The sequence below is a fragment of the Alternaria arbusti genome, assembly GCF_024043155.1.
Source record: "Alternaria arbusti strain BMP 1465 chromosome Unknown scaffold_16, whole genome shotgun sequence".
Lineage (NCBI taxonomy): Eukaryota > Fungi > Ascomycota > Dothideomycetes > Pleosporales > Pleosporaceae > Alternaria > Alternaria arbusti.
The window spans coordinates 214,388-228,221 of record NW_026249956.1 but is presented as its reverse complement, the minus strand read 5'-3'; the positions used below and the strand labels follow the sequence as shown (position 1 = coordinate 228,221).

The window sequence follows — 13,834 nt, the reverse complement described above, 5'->3', positions numbered from 1 at the left end:
CGAGAGACTCATGGCCCGAACACATGACGCTATCAGGGCCCATGGACTATTTCAGTCTTGATATGTGTAGTTCTTCGGTAGCTGTAACAACACCTGCACCTGTACCCATCGCCCATTCTTCATTATGTCAACCAGCGCTCAAGCCCTTCCTGGCGTACCAACGCCCCTCTACCTAGCCATACGCGTTATAACCGATGCGGCTTATCAGCCTGTAATCAATCTATGCGCTATCACCTACGCCGACGAGCCATCAGGGTGGGAACGAGAAGATGACATCCAGCCCGGACTGCTCTTTGACCAAAACGGCAACGAAATACAAAGACATAAATGGATCTACGCCTCTGCTCTTTTCGCGCTAGCTCCCTACACTCGCCATATGAAGATCACCGTACGCTGCTGGGACGACCCCGACTCAGATATACGACTAAATATCATCGCAGCCGACGAGCACAAGCACCTGGCCGAAAAGCTTGTGCAAGAGGACATCGACTACTTTGTTGACACGGAAATACACAAATCAGACGGCCAAAAGCCGCGCCTGGTACACGAGATGACCGGTGTGGCCTTCCGTGCAGCAATCCTAGATCCAGTGACTGGACGGAGGTTCGCTTGGTCTTTACTGGAGTTGAATACGTCTAACCACAGCGCTTACCCGGTGGGTAGGCGCACTCTGCAGGAAGAACAGGAGCTGAAGAGAGAGAGGCTACAAGACGTGGAGGAGGAGGAGTTTGGGCGTGTGGAGGAAGGCAAGAGGGAGAGACTGGAGCTTCATGGCGGGTTGGACTTGGTCGAGGTAAACATGGGGCTGAAGGAAGAGGAGGTGCACATAAAGACGGAACCGAGGGTCAAAGCTGAGAAAGTGAAGATGGAAGCGAAGATGAAGGAAGTCAAGATGGAGAAACGGGAGTAGGTGACGGGCGCGAGAGGAAGACATGATGGGATGGTATCGAGATCGAAGTCTATGAGCGAGTGGTCTCAGACCGTAGGATGCTCATGCAAGAGCCAAGTAGCCTACATGTATAAGTTTTACAAAATTACATTGTTGTCCGAATCACCAAGTCCTAAGATCTATGGCTTCGATCTTAATGCCCAATGACGTCATCGCTCTTTGCAAACCTCCTTCCCAAACTCCATCTCGTACCTCAACAGCTGCCACCACCAATCGCAACCCGCCCCAAGATGTCTTCCACAGACGTCCACGAACAAGAAATAGACGCGCGATCCCGCTCCGCACTCGCCTCAACACGGCGCAATCTACGCTACCTGTACGACCCCAAGACCGCGCCCAACGCCGTATCCTCACGCCGCACGCGCGCACTCCTCCGCGTCCTACGTTCCGGCGTCATATTCGCGTTCTGGAAACTCGTCCGATATGCGAAATACGTTGCGATCGGGTCACTGGTCGCGACGATAGGTGCTGGAGCTTTCGGCACAGTGGTTAGTGGGGCGGGGTTCGTGTTGGCGCCGACGGGCATTGCGGGCACGATTTTCGCGGCGACGGTTTGGGGCATTGGGAGGTTTGCTGTTAAGAAGGTTAAGAAGAGGTGGGGTGTAGGACAGGAATTGGAGGATGAGGAGGAAGAGACGTGGCAGGATAGGAGATATGCGGCGCAAAGGGTGGATTTCGGAGCGGAGGCTATGCCTTGGTGAGGAAGATGATTGACTTTGTGCGAGAAGGGAGGGGGTTGTGACGGACTTGCGAAAGTAAAGACAAGAAAGAGAGCGCAGGGCATTGGCCTTGGATTGTCAGGCCTAAGCACGAGGTTTCTCAACGCCCCGGGTCCTGACAACGACTCCGACCTCTCGCCCAAATAACACTTTCCGATTTCCTACGTCTCTGATTTCGCTACCAAGGATACCACGAGCTCGCTTCATCATCAGTATCGACGCCCTCGCTACAATAGATCCTGCGTCCCGGGCTCCTTTCGAGCCTCCATAGACCTTGACCCGCATCATGAATATCGCTAGCACAACTCACCCATCGCGCTATAGCGGCGCAGGATCCTCACAGATGACGGCCAAATACAGCATTTCCAACGCTTCTACATCCAACGCATACATCTTCGCCCTCGAAACGATTGCGTCCTTGGTGTAACCACGTCCATCTCATACAGCACCTTCTCGAACTTGCTTGCTACGGCTGAACGATTCGTCATAGCAGAAGCTGGGTGAAAAGGGGAGCAGTGTGTCAAGACTAAATTGAACAAGAGAAACACTTGCTTGTAAAGTCTCGAGACGGCCACTTGTGAATTACAGGAGGGCGAGGTGGATGTATGGAATGAGGCGGGGTGGGGCCGACGAGCCTGAGAGGGTCAAGAACAGGGTGGTTGGTGCAAAGGCGGGGCAGCGGGTGCAGGAGCATGGCGATGGTGATATGGAGACTACATGAGCATTTTAAATCAAGCGCATGCCAGACTAGAACCCGACTATCAAGTGCATAGGATGTGGTGTGATCAAGATTTGGTATCATTCCAGAACGGTACATAAAACTAATTCGACAACATCGCTCTAAAACAAGTAAGATAGCTTGGTGCGAAACCAGCCTGTGTGGAACGCCACAATATGCAACCCATATCCTTCTCCTTCTAATGGCCGTGTGAGTGTGCGTGTCCTATTTGCGTGATAAGCGGGAGTAGCATGCCAATCATGACGATACTTATGTCGCCCTTGGACATGTTGCTGTTACCGGGATATGCGTCCATGTAACCGTTCGCGGTGGGGTCTTCGTGCGGGTGTTGAGAGGCTGTGGCTTCAGACATGGAGTGCATCGCGACATACCTGCGTCAGATTAGTAAATCGGAAAGCGGTAGGGCGGATCTGTGGACTTACAAAAATGTTCCACCAGAGAAGCACAATACCCAGCCAGTCGCCCATGTTAAGCCTTCATCACCACCCAGGTGGTTGCGTCCGAACATGTGTACGATGGTCCAAGTAGCCAAAGCGCCTGCTGGCGCTGCTAAACTGAAGAAAGCGAGATGTGTCCGCGCCTTTCGTTTTGAGAGTCCTTGTTTGAGAAGAACAGAAGTGAGACCAAATGCTGCAGGGGCCTTGTGCAGCATGATCGCGAAGAAGATGACGAGCGACAGAGATGTGGATTCGGCTGTAGAGGAGGCACCTAGCGCGATTCCGTCGGCGCATGCGTGCACGATGAGACCGATTGTGGCTGCTGGTGTCTTCTTTGTGGGTGGAGGAGGCAGACCAGGCGTTGCGAGAGGCGTCACTGCAGCGCTCTGCATGCCCATGCCGTTGAGACTCAATGAAGATGAGTTGTGCGGTCCGCGTGCCAGGTTCGATAAGGAAATGTGCATTGGCTGGTACTTTGGTTTCGCGGAAGCCAGGGCTTCTGGCAGATGTTCGACCAGGAACATGAGAATGTAACCTAGTATCAGTGCAACGCCGATGTATGCATGTGGGCTGGGCCCGTCTTCGTGGCCAGCTTCAGCATGCCCATGGGCTGGTTCGTCGTCTTCCGGTGCGTGCACGCGAGTGTGTCCCTCTTTGTGGCCTTCTGTCGAGTCGTCGTCTCCACCTTTTTGCGGGTGGGCGTCCTCCGCAGGCTTCTCCTTCTCCTTGCTGTCCTTGATCTTCTTCAACTGCATATCGATGGCAGCTTTGTCGCTAGTCATGTCGACGGCGCCCGGCGCCTTGACCGCTCCTCCAGTGAGCGAGTTCGTGGCGACATCATCTGCTCTCTTCCAAGTCGGGAACTTGGGTGGGTGAGGTATCTCTTTTTGCAGGCTCACAACCGAGGGGATGGTAGGTTGAACACTCCGCGCACTGTGCGCATGCGCCTTGCTTCCAGCGCTGTACATGGTCTCGATGCCTTCGGGTATGATAACAATCAGAGAGGTGCCTACTAGCACTCCAGTGCCGAGGAGAGTGATGATGCGCAATTGGCGGGTGGAGAGGTTAAAGGAGAGCGGCAGGATGCCGGCCAGGAAGGAGCTGTGCATGTTAGAATTCGCTCCTGTACATTGTAGAGACCAGAGACGCACGCAATACCCATAACCGTGCTCAAGGCGAGCAGCATAAACAGGCCGTCCCACATGATTGCAGCGTGTAGAGTCGTCCCCTAAGCGGATTTACGAAGAAAAGATGCGCCCGGTACACAGAAAAGGGAAAAGGGTGGTAAGACGTTCAATCGACGCTATCCATGCCGCGAGGAGTCGGCCGTCGCAGGGTAGTTGGGGTGGTGGTGGTGTTGGCGGTGAGGGCTGGCGCGTTGTGAGGCTGATGTGGACAAGTTGGTCGTATAGCGCAACTTTCTTGAGGCTTGGGAGCAGGGGCGGGAGCGACGACGTAGGGCTGCGCTAAAACGCGTCTCCCGTCGCGCTAGCTGCTCCCTTCACTTTGCGCGCTGCTCGTCCATCATCTAATTGCTACACGCGACTGCCACCGCCCCACCCACCCACGTCGCGAAGATACTCCGCGTCAGTCAAGCGCACATTCCATATTACACGGTATTGCACAAACGCCGTCGTCATGGAGCTCGATCTGGATGATTGTAAGTTGCGCCATGGGAGCTGCGCGAAGGTGTAGCAAGAGCAGCGTCGGCGTAACTTTGCTAACATCGTGTAGGGGTCACCAACTCAAATGAGTGCTTCCACATCAACCTCTACCGCACCTCCAACGCCGACGGCCCCCAACGCATCTACGACGACTCCTTTCACCCCAGCTACACATACACCGTCATCGAAGAGAACGAGACCATCGCGGGGTACAAGAACCCCAGCATCGAGCTGGACTTCCGCGCAAACGACCTTAAGCCGAATCTGAAGATCTCATTCGACCAGGAACTCGACCTCAAGAAAATCTCCCCAGACCTGAATCAGATCGATCTATCACCAGAGCTGTTTCGCGAGTTCCTCCCCGAGTCGATCGACGATGCTGCCGGTGCTACGTCTTCAGACTGGAAACCACCGGGTGAATGTATGAAGACCTTCAGCCTATACGGCAAACAGTACGAGATATGGAAGGCCTCCATGACGGATCCCGATGCTAGGCGCATCTGGTTGAATATGAGAATCCTGACACTGCTGTTCATCGAGGGCGCGACAATAGACGGTTTGGATGACGAAGAGACGCTCGACCGATGGACGCTATACCTTCTATACGACGTGACGCCCTTGTCAGATTCACAACTTTCTCCTTACACATTCGCCGGCTTCTCCACGTCATATCGCGCCTGGGTCTTTCCTACTTTCGAGATCGCTCGTGCCACAAAGCAACTGCCATCACCAGCCGACAGCAATGACGGCACTGCCGGCAAATATACGCCACCTCGTTTGACGCAAGACCCCAAGACGTTCCTCTTCACCAATAAGCTGGACCTCCTCGAGACGCCATCAAGGGAGCGCATCTCCCAGTTTCTCATTATCCCCCCATACCAAGGTCAATCGCTCGGAAGCCGCTTGTACGACACCATCTTCCAGGAGTTAGCGAGCAAGCCCTTCATCTTCGAGATACCAGTTGAAGATCCGAGCGAAGCTTTCGATGCCATGCGGGATTACAGCGACATCACCTATCTTCGTACATTGCCCGCCTTCCAGGAACTGTCAATTGCTTCCAATCTGTCTCCTGAATCCCTAAGGAAGGACTCACCAATTCCGCGGGACCAGATCCTTGGCAACGGTAAAGACCTTGAAGCACTTCGGGTGGAAACCAAGATTGTGAGCAGACAATTTTACAGGATGATCGAGCTCCACTTGTTGTCGACCATTCCACCAAACAATCGAAACCGGGCGCGAATCACAAGGAAAGCAAAGTCTAGCAACGAAAACGATCGGAGATACTACTTCTGGCGATTGGCGCTGAAGCACCGTATATACTGCCAGAACGCGGATGCGCTGGATCAGATGGAAGATGTCGCTGAACGTGTAGAGAAGCTGGAGTCGGCAGTCGACTCACAGCAGGAGGAGTTTGAAGAGCGTCTTGAAGAGCTGGAGAAGCGCCAGAGTATCGTGGCCGATGAAGCGTCCATGCCCGCAGTCGGCGCGAGAAGCAAGCGGAAGAGGGCGACTGTCGTTGATGATGACGAGGATGACGAGTGGGAAGACATGGATGAAGTATCAGTGGCCAGCTCAAAGAGAATGCGGTCGTAAAGGGGATAGCTCTTTTCGTGGTAGGGTGTTTGAGTAAGCGCAGGAGAGATCGGGGACGATTAGCGTGTCTCCATTGTAGGCTGCCCTGAAGCCTGTCCAAAGGTCTGGGTCATGATGATAGTTTAGGTAGTATACCCAATAGCACGTCCATTCTCACTAGACCGGCGATTGCAACCTAATCTCCGCGCGGGGCAGAGCTACCCCACGTCCAAATTTTGGAACGCGAACCTTGCGCTGAATCGCCTCGACGCAGCGCAGTGATACTCGTATTGGATCTTCACATTTCGTCTTCGATTAGCCCAAATACAGGATGCCAGACCGCCAATACAACCTCACCGTCCTGATTTCAGGCAACGGGTCAAACCTTCAAGCCCTCATCGACGCATGCGCATCCGGCGCTCTGCCCAACACGCGCATAACCCACGTTATATCCAAGTACTTCCGCCTCGAAATCTACCTTGTTGTACAATCAAACTAACAATTCACACCAGCCGCATAAAAGCCTACGGTCTCGAACGCGCCGCCAAAGCCTCAATCCCAACAACCTACCACAACCTCAAGTCCTACAAAGACAAGCATCCCAACGCGCTCGACACCGCCCGCCAAGAATACGATGCGGAACTAGCGAAAATCATCCTCGAGGGCCAACACCCCCGTCCCGATCTCATCGTCTGCGCCGGCTGGATGCACATCGTCACGCCCTCCTTCCTCTCGCCCATCGCGGCCGCCGGCATCAAGATAATAAACCTGCACCCCGCTTTACCTGGCGAGTTTGCGGGCGCGCACGCGATTGATCGCGCGTGGAAGGCGGGTCAAGAGGAAGGGCTAAAGCGGACGGGCGTTATGATACATGAGGTTATTGCCGAGGTGGATGCTGGGGATGCGATTGTTACTCAGGAGGTGGAGTTGAGGGAAGGAGAGAGTCTGGATGCGTTGGAGGAGAGGATTCATGCGGTTGAGCATGGGTTGATTGTTGAGGGGGCTAGAAGGGTGCTTGAGGGGTTGGGTAAGAAGTGAGGGGGGGCGGAAAGAGACGGTGGGTAGGGGGGAGGAGAGATAGGATGATATGATACCCAGAATGAATGATGTAAATGCATTTTTGTATGTTTTTGGCACGTCTCGTGGCGACTGTCGCGTAGGTGGCTTGCCAACATCACTTGAAGCATCGTCGTGATGCTTTACCAACGCGACAGGGGACATGATGCAAATACAGCAAAGAGCCACTGCCTTTCCAATGGTATTGCAAGAATCATACCGTTATCTCAAGTAGTCAAATTAGAACATCACGGAAGCTCGTTAGCCCATGGCTAATCTCAGCACAAGAGCAGCAAGAACGGGTTTGTTGACAAAGAGACAGATGTTTTTTGTAGTCCAGCTAGACCACACAAAGTCTATTCTTTTCCAAGCTGTTTCTAGAAATCGCTATCCTGCTTTCTTCAACTTCCTTCACGTCCATCATCGCATACAGCAAAAGGTAGCCTCTCTGACCTCCGACGTGAGGTCATGCGCAAGGCAAGTAACCGAAAAAATGTAGCATAGATGGTCAGCGACCGTGAAGCAGACATGATTACGACCTTGCTGTATTTTGACCCTAGTTCCTGTACGTATGAACCCCACTACCGCTGTACTCCTCAGATGAACCCAAACCATACCTCTTACTTGTACCTAAGACTTCTTCCTTCCTATCCTAGGTTGGCGATGTGGATGTGTATCTTGACTTTGGAAGGATTGGCGATGGATGATACAATTGACGGTAGGGCGAAAGAGAGTTTGACGATCAGTGTCAGAGCGGTAGAGTGGAGCGCACGAGGGTAAGAGCAGATGTAGTATTCGTCCGTAGAGATAACGTCCATTCTACAGATCTAGATCGTATGAAATAACAACGATGTGTAACAGAACGTCCACAAGTAGATTTCGTGGCATACTGCTCGATCGCTAGAAGCATGATGTGCACGCCGTAAGACCTTGTCAATGTGCTCTCAATGCATGCATATCGGGTTGCTACGGTATGCAAGTCAGGTTTAATCATCCTTTTTGAGGTAGTTGACCAGGTCAACCATTTCGGCCTGCGACATGGCTGAGCTCATAGCTTTGTATGCCTCGTATAAGATCCAGAGCGGAAAGACGACCCACAGGCCGTTGAAGAAAGCGAGGTAAAGCCAGCTGATGCGTGTTAGTCAAGGCTCAGTTCTGCTCGACACTGAACGTAGGGGAGAACCTGAATGAACGGAAGAAAGATAATATAGCCGGCTTGTTGAGGCATACTGGTGGCGTGGTTCGTGCGGATATCGCGTTGTGGTCGAGCGATGAGAAGTGGGTCCGCGGGGGACGGCGCATCCGCCCGACAGCGCATATGCAGGACCAGCACATCACCTCCGTACGCCAGGAACAAGACGTGAACGCATGTGAAAGCCCATACTTTGTGTGCAGAGTCGCAGAAGGGTTACACAAGGAAGATGAAGTGGACGTTCGCAGCCATGTAGCGGACCAGACACGCGAGCCAGGCCTCATCCAACTGTCGAAGAAAACATAGTCGGGTAGACTGAGAAACGCAACATGAATCTGAAACATCACTTACAGGTACATCCAGTTGCTGGTGTCGAGATTGGGGCTTCCGGTCAGCCACTCAGGCGCGAAAGTCATCCAGCCTAATGTAGCGGTGAACCACGTGTCAGCCACATACTCGCAACAACGCAGTGTTGTTTCGTCTCAACAATCCTCGGGCCGGGCCCACATCTCGCCTCACCAATTATGATGGCTTTTACAATTTGCACATGCTCTGTATCCACAGGAACGTGGTAATGAAAGTGTTGTGACTCACCTCCGTATATCTCCCCTGTGGCCAGGACTATCATCCAAAACCACTTCCTCAACGCACCCTTCTTCTCGTCTTTTGTGAGGAGATAGCATATCCAGCATGCCAAAGGCCCAGCCACGAACACAGTCAGAATCTCGAGAGCCACGACCGTTAGATCCGTACCACCCCATCGCTTATCCGCCTTCGCATACTCCTGCCACAGTCGACTGAATGGACCGGTCCCGTAGTTCGCCCCGTACAGAAGATCCTGCCTGCCCAGCCAATACACATCCGGAGGAGTAAAGAGAGTGATATGAGGGTGATTGCGTGATGCAGCGGAAAAAGAGGTGGGCAACGAATATGTGACGAAGAAGCAGTTGTAAAGAAAGGAGCCTTCAAAGACGAAGTGGATCAGAGCATCGAAGAGATGCCAGATGAAAAGTACGCGTGTTTTGAGGACGGTAGTCTTTGGTAGGACTTTTATCGATGCACCGTAAGCGCCACCGAGGAGAGCGAGTACAGCCAAGAGCGATATCACCGTCGTCGCATCGATTTCGGGACCGGAGCGCGGGACAGGCGGAGGTACAACGGGAGGCGGCGGAGGCACCTTTTTGCTACCGAAGAAAGACATTGTGCCACGTAAAAGGCGAAGGACACGGGACCACGACGTGGCTCGGTTAGGGCACAACTTAGTTGTGTCGTGGATGAATACGCGCTCGGCTGCCGTTGTGGAAGATAATTCGGGATTCCAGCAACGCTAGCGAGCTTAGACCAAGGTCACATGGCTGGGGAAGTCACGATCCAGAACCAATAGCTTCACAATTCGGCGGTACGGACCATGCTCACGGGGTACATCAAGGTGGATACATCGTGAAATCGCGGTAAGTGTTTTATGCCATGTTTTTGCATTTACTGGTATATAGGCTGGCTGGCCCACAGCTTCCGACAGCCTCCAACCCGCGACTTCCCAACCAAGAAAAAACGACCAGATTCCCAAGCGCCGCATACGAACGAATTACAACGCACAAGTGATGGTACAGTCGACACAATTTAGACAACGACGTTTTCGCATTCTCTGCCTCCCCTACCGCCTATATACGAGGATCGGATCAACGAGTCCTAATGATACTGGAAAAAGCGCTCCAAAATGCAAAACAAACACAAGCTTTTGCGAACCCACAGATCAGGAGCGACCGTCAACAAACGCCGAAACCAGAGTGGGGACGCTCATAGAGCATTACAACCAATCTATGGTATGAGAAAGGATGAGGAAAGGATAAAGATGTCCGAGGAACTCCATAGTGAGACCCAATGTGCGCCGGTATAAAAGACATGCAAGAGAGCCGACAGGAAGATGCTGCAAAGGAGCCGTCCGGATTATGCTGAATACGACGATCGTCTCTAACAAGATATCGTGAGGAACGCCAATCGCTGGCCCACAACAACGTTTCGTACCGTAGTGAAGAAGATTCGTGAGCGCTCAGTAACCGGCGGACCAGGAACGTCCGCTCCACTCGTCCGATCAATCAGGTCGTAAGCGTGATTCGTGTCCAAAGAGATTCGTTACGCGGAAAAGCAAAAGCCCCGCAAGTTCAGGTAGCGTAATGGCACCTTAAACGCAAGCCTGAGGAGTTTGGCTGCGCTCGTTGAAGGCACCACTTGGCATGCCGTAGCCATACTGATACTGAGGGGTGTATTGATCCTCGGGTGAGTATCCGGTAAGGGGACCGGGCGAGGTTTGATGAGAGATGAAGGGTGATGATCTTCGAGAAGGGACAAGGTCGTTCGCACCATCGACCATAAGCGGCATGGCAGGCGAGGGAGGACTACTTGTTGCCGAAGACTGATTACTTCCAGTAGTTTGGTTGAGCACGTAATCCAGAGCTCCGTCTCCATGGGCAGTCTTCGTAGAAGGCGTTGTGACATTCGGAGAAGTTTTGCCAGTGGGAGTGCCAAACTGGATGCGAGTCAGTTTCCGTCTAGGCCATGCTACCAGGGTGCTGAGGTGGAGGTTGAGAACGTACAAAGCAGAATTTCTGGATCAACTCGTTGTACTCGGCAGACTGAAGATCGGGCTTCTCCAGTGTCAAAGAGTCAGGTCGAGTACCGGGAACCGGAGCAGTAGTGGCAGGCGCCTGGATGGTAGGAGCCGGGCGGTCGAAGTAACCATTGTTCATCTTGCCCTGGGTGTTCACCTTGAGTCCGCTGCGATCACCGAGCGCCGTTTGGGCGGTGGAAAGAGCAGCCGTCAATGAGGCACCGAAGTCGTAGCGAGATGCGAAAGCCTGGGCAACTTGCGGCCGGGTGGAGGCCTGCGCGGTGTGCAGGCTGACACGCTTGCTCCTGGGCTTGAGCTTGATGGAGGAGTTTGGGGATTCGGCAATGATGGCACGACCGCTGCCAAACTGGAACCTGATCTCGTTGTCGTGGCCAAAGTCGTCGTCGAAGGAGGCAGCAGGCATAGACCGTGGGCGAGGTGCCAATGGTGAATGACGGCTGCGAGGCACAGCGCCTAGACTGGCAGTCGGGCGCTTGCTCTCGCGCTGCTTGACCTTCTTGGAGAAGTCGACCTGGTAGTTCATTGAGTTGTTGTTGTCCCAGTACTCCTGGCCGTTAACCTGGTACCGAACACACAGCAGCAGAGTCTTGGACTCGAGATTCGCCTGATCAGCCAACTTGATGTTGAAGTTGAATCGGTCGTAGCCATCCTCCTTTTGCTTCTTGCGAACATCCTGATTGAACTCTGCAACCACTTCAGACGTTGTCTTCCAGTAGTCGAGTGTGAATCGAGCCACAACGAACTTGTGGAAAGACAGGTTAGCCACGGCGATGTTGCCCACCAAGGTTTGGTGGTCAGACGCCAGGAAGATTCGCTCCACGCGAACAGGTGCTGTTTGCCTCTCGTGTGTCTCTTGCGAAGGGAAGTTCATCAGCTTGATGTCCCACTCCGGTGTCTTGGACCGCGAGTCCTCTCCGAAGGGGTACTCGCTCTCACTGTCGTAGGTCTCGACAGGCGAAGAGCCAGCGCTGACAGCGATGGGACGATCGACCTGAAGGAAGTGCCTGACTTGCTCTATGTCCTCGTTGAAGTGGACGGCTTTAGAGTAAGTGGGAGTACCAGGCATGCTCGAGGGGCGACGACGGGACGGGGGGCGAAGGGCAGGCTTGACCAGCTCGCCAGACTTCTTGCGAAGTAGCGGCGGTTTTATCCGCAGCTCCTCGTCCTCGGCATCGCTGCCATCTGATGAGCTGACGATTGTGTCTGTGTTGATGGGGTGGATCATGTGCTGGGACAACATGATCTCACTGGAGGATCGCGAGTGGGCAATCTTGCGTGCTTCCGCGGACAGCGTGCGCGCCAGGGTGACGGGAGGCTGCGGCCGTTGCTGCTTTACGTTCTCGGTTGTCTCGCGAGTAGGCGAAGGTATCCGCTTCTGGTCGATGTGTTGCAGTGCCTGTTGGAGTTCGCGGAGGTCTCCGATGCTGCGGCCGCGGTCTTCATCGTCCGAGGAATCAGGAGGAGTCGTGATCGCACCTGAGGGAATCAGAAGATCGTTCACAGGAGGAGGAGACGGGCGGAGGCTACCGTTAGCTGAAGGGCCCTGGCGGCTGGCGTCAGACTTGATGTCTACGCTTCCGTTTCCTTGTTGGCCATTGGCAGCGGTGTTGTCGTCCGTTACCGTTGACGGGGAGCGGCGGGACTTGGCCAGGTAGGAGGTGGATGAAACGGAGCGGGGCAGCGACGGCCGTTGCGATGTTGCTGGCGAGCGGGGAGGCTGGTCGACATAGGAGTGGTTCCGGCTCAAGGTGGGACTGTTAGTCTTTGATGAGGCCGGCGACCGCTGGGAGGGAGGTGTGTAAGGCATTCGGTCGGCTCCGTGGGGTTGAGGCGGCGGGTCGAACGGGTGGTGGTGGAGGGCCGTTCACAGTGTCGGGAGCATTAAAAGAATTATATAGCGGGCAGTCTGCACCGGAGGCGTCAGCGAGTGTACGGCCACGAGGCGGAGCGACGATCTCGTGAGGCACCGGGTGATGGGGGCCACGAGAGGCTGTCGAGTGGGCCGACTTACAGATATAGGTGAAAGAACGGCTTGCAAAGCTCGCTCTGGGCGGAAGCGGGTAGGGAAGGGTGCGACGCGGGCGTTGACAGCTAGCAAAAGCTGCAATGACGTCGAATTGGCAGAGATGCTCGATCTGGGGAGGCTCTCGAGAAGTGCGAGGCTTTCGAAGGACCGAAAGGATGCAGTATGATGCGAGGCCGGGGCTTCCGTATAAGCAGCAGCGGCGCTCGTACGATGCAGCGCTGGGGAAGGGACCGTGGGCGAGGCGGCGGTGGAGTGAGGAGACGGTAGGGCCGTGTGTCAAACCAAGAAGCACCTGTTGGCTGCAGCAGTCCTATTAAAAGGGTCTCGTAGCTGCGATGGGCCCGGAAGTGCTGAGGAGGAGGGATGGAGAAGAGTGTTGAGGGCGGTAGCGCTGAAGACGTGCAGGGCCGCGACTATTGGGGAATCGTTGAACCAGGATGCAAGCGAAATCGAGGCCTGGCGCTCGGACGCCCGCAGGGATGCGACAGGGAGCTGCACCACCAATGCACAGGTGGGTCAAGGCCTTTTAGCTCCACCCCAACAGACCGGGGCACCACCAAGGATTTTCACACGCAGCCAAGCGGCAGCAACCGGTTCTGACTACTGCGGCGAGAGGCCAACGGGAGCGGAGGCCAGCGCTGAGAGCTGCTGAGGGGCGAAGACACGCCGTTGCTGCGTGGCCGACGGCGGCGAGGCGAACGAGGTACTTGGGGCTACAAGCTGCCACCCAGAGCTACACTATCGTGGTGGCGCTGGGCGGGATTAGCTGATGCTTTCTCTGCGTTATCTCCCGACCGACACCAAGCGAACACGGCCTTGCCTGGCACGGCCACAGGTCGAAACGGTGGACC

General features: G+C 54.5%; 7 protein-coding genes across 7 annotated transcripts; 4 read left to right on the top strand and 3 right to left on the bottom strand.

Moving 5' to 3' along the window:
• Positions 1–124: 124 nt before the first annotated feature.
• Positions 125–910, top strand: J4E86_009205 (uncharacterized protein; the record flags this gene model as incomplete). Its single annotated transcript, XM_051449711.1, has 1 exon — positions 125–910. The coding sequence occupies one exon, from the start codon at positions 125–127 to the stop codon at positions 908–910; it is 786 nt and encodes a 261-aa protein (XP_051299048.1).
• Positions 911–1,179: 269 nt separating this feature from the next.
• On the top strand, positions 1,180–1,650 carry J4E86_009204 (uncharacterized protein; the record flags this gene model as incomplete). Its single annotated transcript, XM_051449710.1, has 1 exon — positions 1,180–1,650. The coding sequence occupies one exon, from the start codon at positions 1,180–1,182 to the stop codon at positions 1,648–1,650; it is 471 nt and encodes a 156-aa protein (XP_051299047.1).
• A 935-nt stretch (positions 1,651–2,585) lies between these two features.
• J4E86_009203 (uncharacterized protein) lies at positions 2,586–4,048 on the bottom strand (the record flags this gene model as incomplete). Its single annotated transcript, XM_051449709.1, has 3 exons — positions 2,586–2,778; positions 2,830–3,945; positions 3,996–4,048. The coding sequence occupies 3 exons, from the start codon at positions 4,046–4,048 to the stop codon at positions 2,586–2,588; spliced, it is 1,362 nt and encodes a 453-aa protein (XP_051299046.1).
• Positions 4,049–4,482: 434 nt separating this feature from the next.
• Positions 4,483–6,101, top strand: J4E86_009202 (uncharacterized protein; the record flags this gene model as incomplete). The annotated part of the gene is made up of 2 exons (XM_051449708.1): positions 4,483–4,504; positions 4,579–6,101. 2 exons carry the CDS (start codon positions 4,483–4,485, stop codon positions 6,099–6,101), a joined length of 1,545 nt encoding a protein of 514 aa, XP_051299045.1.
• Positions 6,102–6,411: 310 nt separating this feature from the next.
• On the top strand, positions 6,412–7,118 carry J4E86_009201 (uncharacterized protein; the record flags this gene model as incomplete). Its single annotated transcript, XM_051449707.1, has 2 exons — positions 6,412–6,536; positions 6,593–7,118. 2 exons carry the CDS (start codon positions 6,412–6,414, stop codon positions 7,116–7,118), a joined length of 651 nt encoding a protein of 216 aa, XP_051299044.1.
• Positions 7,119–8,122: 1,004 nt separating this feature from the next.
• J4E86_009200 (uncharacterized protein) lies at positions 8,123–9,529 on the bottom strand (the record flags this gene model as incomplete). The annotated part of the gene is made up of 3 exons (XM_051449706.1): positions 8,123–8,264; positions 8,680–8,749; positions 8,923–9,529. 3 exons carry the CDS (start codon positions 9,527–9,529, stop codon positions 8,123–8,125), a joined length of 819 nt encoding a protein of 272 aa, XP_051299043.1.
• A 981-nt stretch (positions 9,530–10,510) lies between these two features.
• Positions 10,511–12,764, bottom strand: J4E86_009199 (uncharacterized protein; the record flags this gene model as incomplete). The annotated part of the gene is made up of 2 exons (XM_051449705.1): positions 10,511–10,855; positions 10,923–12,764. 2 exons carry the CDS (start codon positions 12,762–12,764, stop codon positions 10,511–10,513), a joined length of 2,187 nt encoding a protein of 728 aa, XP_051299042.1.
• Between the last annotated feature and the right edge of the window lie 1,070 nt (positions 12,765–13,834).